The sequence below is a fragment of the Hypanus sabinus genome, chromosome 10 (assembly GCF_030144855.1).
Source record: "Hypanus sabinus isolate sHypSab1 chromosome 10, sHypSab1.hap1, whole genome shotgun sequence".
Lineage (NCBI taxonomy): Eukaryota > Metazoa > Chordata > Chondrichthyes > Myliobatiformes > Dasyatidae > Hypanus > Hypanus sabinus.
In genome coordinates, this window is record NC_082715.1 from 74399162 (window position 1) to 74411007 (window position 11846).

The following is an 11846-nucleotide window of genomic DNA, read 5'->3' on the forward strand; positions in this document are numbered from 1 at the left end:
GAATGGGCTGCCGGCGGTGGTGGTGGAGGCAGTTACAATAGGGTCTTTAAAGAAACTCCTGGATAGGTACATGGAGTTTAGAAAAAAAGGGCTGTGGGTAACCCTATGTAATTTCTAAGGTAAGTACACGTTCGGCACAGCATTGCGGGCAAAAGGGACTGTATTGTGCTGTAGGTTTTCTATGTTTCTATTCACAAAATAATATTAGCACAAGTCCCTGAGTAGCATGGCCTGAAGGTTAATACATTAACAAAAGGTATGAGGTGCATGTTTATTTAATTCAAGCTGTTGTATAAGTATGCGAAGCAGCGGCAATAAAAGACTATGGCTCGGTATTCAATACTATCATGCCCTCAAAACTAATAAATAAGCAAGACATTGGCCTCAACACCTCCTTATGCAATTGGATCCTTGATTTCCTCACTTGCAGACCCTAGTCAGTTTCGATTGGCAGCTGCATCTCCTCCACAATCTCCATTAGCACAGGTGCACTACAAGGCCTTTGTGCGTAGCCCCCTGATCTACTTGTTTTATACTTTTGACTGTGTGGCTGAGCACAGCTTCAATGGGATATTTATGTTTGCTGATGACACTGTCTTAGGCAAAGGTCATGCTCTCTTCTCACTAATGCCATCAGGAAGAAGGTACAAGAGCCTCAGGACTCACACCACCAGGTTCAGGAACAGTTATTACCCCTCAACCATCAGAACCAAAGGGGATAACTTCACTCAACATGACTTGCCACATCACTTTCAAGGACTCTTCATCTGATGTTCTCAATATTTATTGCTTATTTATTAATTATTATTATTATTATTATTGTTATTACTATTTTTCTCTCTTTTTGTATTTGCACAGTTTGTTGTCTTTTGCACACTGGTTGTCGACCCAGTTGGTGCAGTCTTTCATTGATTCTATTATGGTTGTTGGATTTATTGAGTATGCACTTCATTAATGAATTTGCTTTGAACTTTGAGATTAAGGTTAGTAAGTCGTGAATATGCTAGAATTATGGTGAGCTTGCAGGCATCAGACTGTGTTGGCCATTGACTCAAATGACACATATTTACAGATGTATATATGACAAATTAAGCTAGTCTTTGAATAGCTAGATAGCTTCTGAGTATAAGCAGTTCCAGCCATGGTAAGTCAAGGTTAATGTTTAAAAAAAATATTTCTTACAATTACATTCAAGAAATATTAGAAACACTCTAGTAAAGTATGATAAACACAATCATTGTGCACACAGAAATCTAAAGATTACTTTTATTGATGTTATTAAAGATTAAAGCTCAATTTAATACATCATATTCATTGACAAACATTAGGAATTTGCTGTGGTATGTTGGTCAGAGTGTGACATGCAAAAAATGCACCAACATTAAAAATTATAATGAATAAGGAATGAAATGTGCATAAATGCATAAATAGCAGCATGTATTTACAATGTGAACAGCATAAGAAGTGATTAAAGTGTCTGCAGTACAGTGACTGAGGTGATAGATAGAGGAGGGTGGGGCTAACTAAAATGGATGATCAGATAACTGCCTGAGGGAGGAAACTTCTAAGATGGCGTGAAGGTGTTGTTTTAATATCCTGACAAAGCTTTCCAGAAGGGAGCTTTTGAAAAGGCAGTTTGCAGGGTGGATAGTGTCCATAATGATTTTAACTTCCTGCTTCTCTAACCTGGACGCATAAGGGTCCTGCAGCAATAGAAGACTGCAGCCAATAACCTTTTCTCCTGTCCAGACAGTTCGCTGTAGCTTTTGTATATTGTGAGAGGATACTGCACCAAACCAGACAGTAATGGCTGATCACAAACAAGAGAAAATCTGCAGATGCTGGAAATCTGAGCAACACGCACAATATTCTGAAGGAACTCAGCAGGCCAGGCAGCATCTAGGAAAAGTGTACAGTTGACATTTTGGGCCGAAACCCTTCGGCAGGACTGGTATGTGAAGATGCTCTCTATAATGGCAGTGTAGAATTGCAGCAGTACGTTCTGGGTAAAGTTGGAATTCTGTCAGCTGCCGTAAGAAATATATTCTCTGAAAAGTGTTTGTGTTAATGAAAAAGATAAACAAGTTTCAAAATTGTTTAATGTCATTTCAAGTACATAAGTGTAAAGCAGAAAAAAATAATTGTTACTCTGGAGCACCAAACACAATAAGATAAAGAACACAATAATAAAAACACAATCAATATAAATACATAAGATAGCTTATATAATTAACACACAGTTTCATTTTAATTTCTAGATGCCTTTTATCCTTTATTGCCAATTTTTAATTTTAACCAAATCATCTTTCCACAGAAAATCAGGATTCGAACAGTCAAGGGCTTAGATTATCTTTGCAGGTCAGGATGTAAGTTCCATGGAAAGATGATGGAAAAATTCCTTCTGGTGGATTGTAAAACAGTGGTATATGGAACATACAGGTAAGTTTTTAATCTCAGTAGTATCATCAGTAGATAGCACTAAATAGCAGAATGCAGTATAAAGAGCAATAGCTACAGAGAGAGGGCAGTGCAAGTAAATGATAGAGTACATGATCATAATAAGGAAGATAGTGAGATCAAGAGTCTATCTTATCATACCAGTCAAATATTCAATAGTCTGATAACTGCTGGGAAGAAGCTGTCCTTGAACCTGGTGGTACATGATGTCCAGCTTTTGTATCTTCTGCCTGATGGGAGAAGAGAGAATATCTGGGGTGGGTGAGATCTTTGGTTATGCTAGCTGCTTTTCTCAGAAGGTTAGATAGAGTCTGTGGTGGGGAAGTTGTTTTTTGAGTTCTGCTGAGCTGTGGCCACAACTCTCTGCAGTTTCTTCTGGTTACAGGCAGAGCAGTTGCCATACCAGGTGTGATGCATTCAGATAGCATGCTTTCTATAGTGCATTGATAAAAATTGGTAAGGTTTGACTGGGACATGACAAATTTGACCTCCTGTGAAAGCAGAGACATTTAAACTACAAGGTCTCCCCTCATTTGGAAGAATAAGGTGGGGGGGGGGGGGAATCACATTGAAATCTATTGAATATTGATATGTTTCAACAGAGTGGATGTTGAGAGGATGTTTCCAATAATGGGGGACCAGAAAGCACAGTGTAGGAATAGACTGGCAATGAATGGTGTTGGGATGGATAATAAATCAGCTATGATGGAATAGCAGAGCAGACATAATGGGTCCAATGGCCTAATTCTGCTGCTATGTTGGTGAGCTTTCTTGGCCACGGCATCTACTAAGTGGACCAGTGATGAGCTAATGGGGGCTAGTCACTCAAGAGGCATCACTCAAGTAGCAAAGAATTTGACTTAGAACTTTGCTGGGTTATTAATAAATGAACATCCAATAATCTGGTGTAATTACTAACCTGGTATTATCAAAGTCTTGAATATGGAGTGTTATTGCAGCATGTCTACAAAATTCTGAATTGTCTTTGAATAATTCCTTGACTAATTCTTTGATGAAATGTTTAAATAATTCTCTAACAAATTCTTTCAATAATTCTTTGACAAATTCTTCGAATAATGCATGTAACTAATTGAGCAAATTATTCCTTTTTAGTTTCATGTGGTCCTATGAAAAGATAAATCTCAGTATGGTGCAAGTGATCTCTGGGCAACTCGTGGAATCATACGATGAGGAGTTTCGGACAATCTATGCCCGTTCAGACATCCCCGACGTGTTTTCAGTAGAAAGTTCAAGACTACTGCCAGACGGAAGGAAGCCATTAATCTTGCAGAATGGTATTAACCGTGACTCTTATCACCATTCAGTGACGTCGGTTGCTTCATCTACCAGCTGGCAGCAGACTTTCGATAGAATGAACCCCACGAGGCACACCCTTGACACCTTGTACAAAAAATATTACGGTGGGCGCAACGTACAACAGAACGACTGGGATAATATGAGCAACAAATCAAACACTCGGACATTGTATGGCAAGCCTCTCATTACAAACAATATGGACACAACAAGTAGAGTTAGTCGTTTCCAGGCCTGTGAGAAAGATTACTGGAAGAGGCATAGCTATGCTGGCGAGCAGCAAGAAACATCACCATATCTTTTGCTGAATCGATCAAAAAACACCAGACCCTTATTTCAACGAAGCAGTCATAATTTACTGGAGGAAAGTGAGAGTGTTACCTCTTCGATCCGAGGTGATGCTAAGCCCTATTCCCATGAGAAGACGGTTGACCAGTGGAATCTAGGCAGAATGATGCCAAAATTTGAAAGAAGCATAATCACGCGGAACACTTACCACGGCCCTAAGACGCTGAACTTACCCACTAACCACAAGCTGCCCACTCTGGAGAGTATGAAGAAGGCGGGGCTGCGGAACTGGAGGATTGAAAGTTACCTGAGGGATCCCACAGCATCTCAAACAAGCTCGATCGTTGATCCATATGAACCCATTACACCCAGCACTATCGACAGGGGGGAGAACTCCATTGGTCACACAGTGCAAGGAAATCCAAACCTGTTACATTCCAGGCTGCGTTCTTCACTAGTCTACAAAACTCCTTTAGTGGGAGAGGAGGAAACAGGCAGCCATAACTCAGGATCAACAAGTTCAACCATCGGTCCAGATTCAGGGTCAACAACTCCTCGAAGGCTTTCAACAAACAGAAGTGTACATTCTTTGATTTACGCAGAGGAGAAGAGCTCATCGTTGAACGTTCCATCTGAGGTAGGATCGGAACAGCGACCTATGGCTCAAAGGTCTTTCAAAAGGGACACTGAATTGAGTCAGATTTCTAACCTCCACCGTCAACATAGTTTCAGAGAGAGATTCCGAACACAATTGAATGAACAAAGTTCAATGCCCAAGCTGAGCATTAATTCCTCTGTTAGCCGGACACTATCAATCCCAGCTCTAAGTCACATGCAAGGGAATGAAACTCTAGGCAACCAAACCCTCGATCAACAATCAACGTTTATCCGGAAAAGCTCAGAGAAAATCAAATCTCTCCTCAACATCACCTCTGAGAGAAAAGATAGCGGGCTGAGAAGCAGAGGATCTGATGCATCTTACCAAATGAGTGGCCGTGGTGATAGATTGATCTCAGAAGATGCTCATCAGAAGCATACAGAATTTTCCTGGAAGGAACGAAGGGTTCAGATGACAGGTGTAACTTCAAATTCCACAAACAGTCCACAAGTTTCCCGATCCAACAGGAATGTGCAGCCAAATTCAGAGGTCCACTTGCCTAGGAAAGATTCGAAGCATTTAGGAGATGCATCTGCTCCACGATTTTCCACAGAAGAGTTGCACATAAGTGAAAATTTGGGTCCCTCTGTGTACTATTCTTCTCACAGGAAGGACACCAGACCTGAGGAGTCCCAAGCCAAGGTCACTACAAAAGCACAGGGCAATCCCAATGAGCGGAAAGTGTACAGTCGATTTGAAAAGCTGTACACAACACAAAATAACAATTTGACGCGGGAAGAAACAGTTTTGAATCCAGTGCTAAAACATCCTCCAAGTGGCAACCAAAATACCTCAGTTGGTAACAGCTTTCGGCATAGTTCTAGACCATTCGTGGTTCACGGAAACCGCATGCCCCAAAGAGCTCCCCATAATGAGAACAAGTTTGAGAAGCTCATGCAGAGGTTTGTGGGGTCATTCCGGCATAAGAAATAAGGAAATTAAACTTTTGTTATGAAATTACTCATGCCACAGTCACGTCAGGCTGATGTTAACAAATTGGATAAGCATAACAATCCCAGAACAGTGCTAAGGCTGCACCAGTTATTGTTGTTCACATGCATTAACAATGCAGTAAGACATAGTGCAAACCCAAAACCTTTTGCTTGACTGGCTCCATATTTTTTAATTTGTAAAATAATTCCTTTGAGAAAGTTTAATTTTGTCCTATTGATTTGGGACTTACCATTTACTGCATTAGATGAGTGACCCTCCATTTAGCAGATTCAGATTCATGTCTGCATAGCAGCTGGAGCAATGCTATCATAGTACTGGGTTCTGCGGAGTTCAGAGTTCAATTCTGGTGCTTTGTATGTTCTCCTCATGAAGTGCTTGGGTTTCCTTTGGGTCCTCCAGTTTCCTTCCACACTCCAAAGGCGCTTCAGCTAGTAGGTTAATTGGTGATGTAAACTGTCCTGTGATTAAGCTGGTGTTAAATAGGTGGGTTGCTGGGCAATGTGGCTTGTTGGGCTGGAAGGGCCTGTTCAGCGCTGTTTCTTTAAATAAATGCAGGATTTATACATGTGATAAATAACACAGATGTGTTCTATAAACGTATAGCGAAAAGTGTCACTTGTGTTGACAACCAGCACAGCCTCAGGATGTGCTGGGAGGCGGCTTAAGTGTCACTTCACATTCTGGTGGCAGGAATCTACCAATGCAGGAATGCTCCTCCTTCTGAATCCCCTATGTTACGCCAAACACCAGGTTAACTGGCATTTAGGTCAAAACATTATTGCAGTGATAACTGTAGGTTAGGGGTTCATCCCCACCACTGGATGTTTTGCCCGTGGCAGCTTGGCTTTCCTCCGGGTGCTCTGGTTTCCTCCCATATTCCAAAGCTGTATGATTAGGGTTAGTGAGCTTTGGGTATGCTATGTTGGTGCCGGTCGCGTGGTGACACTTGTGGGCAATCCTTGTTGATTTGAGGCAATACGATGCATTTCACTATATGTTTCGATGTACATATGACAAATAAAACTAATGTTTAATGCTTAAATCATCACCTTCTGTAAAGGAGCATTTATACAGTGCTGGGAGTAAACGCCAAAGGATAGTTGAACAATTGATTCAGGCAGCAGTCACCTGTTTGCACTCATTGAAGAAGTTGGGCAGTATTTGTAGCTTGTGTTTCAGTTTATGATCCTATCTGATGGGAATATCCCCAGGCAGTGTGGATCAGAATCACAATCAGGTTGATTCACATAGAACATAGAACACTACAGCACAACATTATGATGAACTTTTAACCTACTCTGAGATCAGTCTAACCCTTTCCTCCCACATAGCCCTCCAATTTACTATCATCCATAAGAGCATAAAACCATAAGATATGGGAGCAGAATTAGATCTCTCGGCATTTCGAGTCAGCTCTGCCATTTCATTGTGGCCGATCCAATTGTCCTCTCAGCCCCAGAGTTCTGCCTTCTCCCTGTATCCCTTCATGCCCTGGCCATTCAAGAATCTATCAACTTCTGCCTTAAATATACATAAAGTCTTGACCTCCACAGCAGCATGTAACAAAGAATTCCACCATTCTCTGGCTAAAGAAATTCCTCCTCATCGCTCTAAAAGGATACCCCTCTATAGGTCTTTGACTATTTTCCTAATCTGCCTGTCTTTCTGAGGCCTCTCTACTTCCTCAAAATTACTTGTCCTTACACCTATCTTCATTTTGTTTGTAAACTTTCCAACAAAGCCATCAATTCCATCATCCAAATCATTGACATATATTGTAAAAAGAATCAGTCCAAGCACAGACCCCTGTGGAACACCAATAATCACTGCCAGCCAGCCAGAAAAGGCTACCTTTCTTCCCACTCTTTGCCTCCTGCTAGTCAGCCGCTGTTTTATCCATGCTAGAATCTCCCCTGTAATACCATGGGCTCATAGCTTGTTAAGCAGCCTCATGTGGCACCCTGTCAAAGGCCTTCTGAGAATCTAAGTACACAACATCAACCGATTCTCCTATCTAACAGTTTCTTAAATGTCCTTTATGTATCTGCCTTTGTCAACATCTGTGCCAGGGCATTCCACACACCCATGATTCTTTGAGTAAATTAAAGCTTATCTCTGATATCCCCTACTATGCTTTTTTCCAATTCACCTTAAAGTTATGCCCCCTTGTATTAGCCATTTCTGCCCTGGAAAAGGTCTCTGCCCATGCATTTGATCTATGTCTCATCATCATGTACACCTCTATCAAGTCATGAAATTTGTTGTTTTGGTCAGCACTACAGTGCAAGATATAAAACTAATTGTTATTAGTTACAATAGAAAATAATTAAATGGATAATGCAAAAGAGAAATAATGAGGTAGTGTACATGGTTCATGGACTAATTCAAAAGCTGATGGTGGATTGAAAGAAGCTGTTCCTAAAACATTGAGTGTGGGTCTACAGGCTCTTGTAGCTCCTCCCTGAGAAGAAGGCATATCTCAGACAGTGAGGGTTCTAGAGTTGAATGTCTTAAAGCACCACCTATTGAAGTTATTCTTGATGGTGGGGAGCATTGTCCATGTGATTGAGCTGGCTGAGTCTGCAACCCTCTGCAGCTCTTGATTGGTGCATTGGAGCCTTCTTATCAGGCCATTGATGTTGATTTCAGGCAGGGACAGTATGGAGCATGGGGAGGAGGGTTGGGTAGCATGGTAACAGTTATCATAACACAATTAGAACATCAACGATCCACCATTCGGGGTTCAATTTCCACCATTGCCTCTGAGGAGTCTGTATGTTCTCCCTGTGATTGTATAGATTTCCTCCAGGTGCTCTGGTTTCCTCCCACATTCCAGAGATGTACACATAGGGTTAGTGAGTTGTGGACATGTTATGCTGGTGCCTGAAGCATAGCAACACTTGTGGGCTGCCAGTGCAATCCTTGCTGATTTGATTTGACACAAATGACACATTTGACAGTATGTTTCAATGTAAATCTGACAAGCAAAGTTAATTTTTAATATTTGGGCATTCACTGTCTCACATTCATTGTAATTGGAAGCAGAACCTGGGTCTAAACAGGCTGCAGAAGGTTTAAGGTCACCAGATCACTTCTGTCAAGGTCTCAACAACCATTAGAACAGCATTCATTGGAGAAAATACCACCTAAGGACCAGCTAAGGAATACAAGTGTGGATCCTCTCCAGGCTGATTTATTGTGAGAGCTGGCATCTTCTGGGGATGATATTTAGTGTGGTGAGGAATGGTAGGAATGCACTGAGGAACTAGGAGTGTGGGGGTTGGGGGTAAGAGGAGGTGAGGCTGACTCCTGCATACACAGACCCTCCTTTCTCCTCGCCCATCGCCAAAATTGCCATCTGCATCTGCTACCTCTGACAGACACTGAGAACAGTTCCAACTTGTGCTGCCAGTGTACCTGTTCTACACCCAGAATGCAAGCTAATTTGAACTTAGAAAAAGTATTTAACCACTCTTTGTAACACTAACTTTGTTAGAAATTCTGCTGTGGTCAATAGTTCTCAGTATTCAGTAAGATTATATTTGCTTTCCTTCCAAAATGTGCCTCTCATGTGGATGAGCCAACATTTGAAAGTAGAGTATTGGTTACACTGCTTTATTACACGTTGTACATGCAGCTAAGGGTATCATTCTACACAGAAGGTTTGAGAGCCTATTTAATGCATGTTAACAAGTTACAATCAGCAATTACCAGAGAAACTGGACAGCCCTTTAAATATACCCAATGACTTGTCCAGAGCTACCTGTGGCAATGACTTCCACAGATTCACCACCCTCTGGCTAAAGAAATTCCTCCGCATTTCTGTTTTAAAGGGATGCCTTTCTATTCTGAGGCTATACCCTCCAGTCCTAGACTCCCCCACCATAGGAAACATACTCTCCACGGCTACTCTATCTCAGCCTTTAAGATATTCAGTAGGTTTCAATGAGATCACCCCATCATTTTTTTTAAACTCTAGTGAGTACAAGTCAAGAATCATCAAACGCTCCTCAGACATTAACTATTTCATTTCCAGGATTATTCTAGTGAGCCTTGTCAGGACTCTGACCAATGTCAGCATGTCACTTCTTAGATAAGGGGCCTAAAACTGCTCACAATACTCCAAGTCTGATCTGACCAATGCCTTATAAAGCTTAGAGTTATATTCTTTTATATTTAACACTCTAGTCCTCTTGAAATAATGCTAACATTGCATTTGCCTCCCTTACCATCAACTCAACCCTCAAGTTAACTTTAAGGTATTCTTTGGAAATGAGCATCATCATTCCTGGGAAATGATTAACCTGGAATTTTCACAGGGAACAACCAAGCTTTGGATAGCTTTGGAACCTCAAAGTAGTATATGGTGACATATATGTACTTTGATAATTAACTTACTTTGAACTTTGATGTCATTGTAAAAGTGCTTCTGCCTTGTTTCCTGTAGTATATACAATGTATAGATGTAGATTTTTTTTAAATTACAGCTACTGTCTGTTGCAAATTTTGTACAGTGGGGTTTGTAAAAACAAGTTGATTTATTAAACTTTTAAGATTTTTATTGAAACCTGCACATCTTGGTGTCAGTTAATGTAAATGGTAATGCCTCTCATTTTGATTTAAATATTTTGCATCAGTTTTCTCTATCAGGAACATGGCAAATATCTAAAGGTAAAAGATGGGCTTGATTCATTTCACAGGGAGGAACTTGTAAAAATGCCAATAAAAAAAATGCCAATCACAAGGGATATAGTATTAGAGAAACTACTATGGCTAAAATTTTCAAGGATGTTGTCAGGACTTGAAGACCTGGGTTGCAGGGAAAGGTTGAATAGGTTAGGACTTTATTCCCTGGAGAGTAGGAGAATGAGGGAAGATTCTACAGAGGTATACAAAATTATGGAGGGTATAGATAGTGTTAATGCAAGCTGGCATTTTCCACTGAGGTTGGTGGGACTAGAATTTGAGGACATGGATTAAGGGTGAAAGGTGAAATGTTTAAGGAAACATAGAAACATAGAAAATAGGTGCAGGAGTAGGCCATTCAGCCCTTCGAGCCTGCACTGCCATTCAGTATGATCATGGCTGATCGTCCAATTCAGAACTCTGTACCTGCTTTCTCTCCATACCCGCTGATCCCTTTAGCCACAAGGGCCATATCTAACTTCCTCTTAAATATAGCCAATGAACCAGCCTCAACTGTTTCCTGTGACAGAGAATTCCACAGATTCACCACTCTCTGTATGAAGAAGTTTTTCCTCATCTCGGTCCTAAAAGGCTTCCCCTTTATCAAACTGTGACCCCTCGTTCTGGACTTCCTCAACATCGGAAACAATCTTCCTGCATCTAGTCTGTCCAATCCCTTTAGAATTCTATACGTTTCAATAGGATACCCCCTCAATCTTCTACATTCCAGTGAGTATAAGCCTAGTTGAAACCATGAGGGGGATCTTCTCTCAGAGGGTGGTGAGAGTGTGGAATGAGCTGTCAGAGGAAGCGGTATTTGTGGGTTCTATTTCAACATTTAAGAGAAGTTTGAATGGGAGGGAGGGGTATGGAGGCCCATAGTTCTGGTGAAGGTTGATGGGACTAGACAGAATAATAGTTCAGCATGAACTAGCTGTTTTTAAGTTATAGTGCTCTGTGATTCTATGACTCTTAAGCCAGATAATTCACCAGGACACAATGGTTTGTACCCAGAGGTATTAAAGGAAATGACAGCGAGAATGGACCCGTTAGTTGAAAGTGTTCAAAGCTAGTTAAATTCCAGAAAGGAGATAGTAGCCCACAGAGATGTTGCCAGCAATGCAGAACTTGAGGTATAGGGAGAAGCTCTTCCCCCTTCCTTTTCAGTCCTAGTGAAGAGGCTTGGCCTGAAACATTGACTGTTTATTCCTTTCCATAGATGCTGCCTGACTTGCTGAGTTCCTCCAAGACTTTGAGGGTGTTGGATTGGCTACGACAGTTTTCCCTGGAGTGATAGAGTCTGAGGGGTATACTTGTGGAGATTTATGTAAAATCATGAGGGGCATAGATAAGTTGGGTTGTCACAATATTTTCCCCAGGTTAGGTGAGTCTAAATCCAGAGGCACAGGTATAAAGTGAGAGTGAGAATGATCTAAAGAGGAACTGAGGTGCACAATGACAGTTCAGTATGGACTATATGGGCGGAAGG

At 41.2% G+C, this 11846-nt stretch overlaps 1 protein-coding gene across 1 annotated transcript in view; it reads left to right on the forward strand.

The window, feature by feature from the left end:
- Positions 1 to 10244, forward strand: part of fam83b (family with sequence similarity 83 member B) — a 37785-nt gene extending 27541 nt beyond the window's left edge. Inside the window, exons 4-5 of the mRNA XM_059982087.1 lie at positions 2315 to 2439; positions 3571 to 10244. Of these exons, the coding sequence (XP_059838070.1) occupies positions 2315 to 2439; positions 3571 to 5650 (2205 nt within the window). The 3' untranslated portion in view covers positions 5651 to 10244. The remainder of the gene's footprint in view (positions 1 to 2314; positions 2440 to 3570) is intronic.
- Positions 10245 to 11846: the final 1602 nt, after the last annotated feature.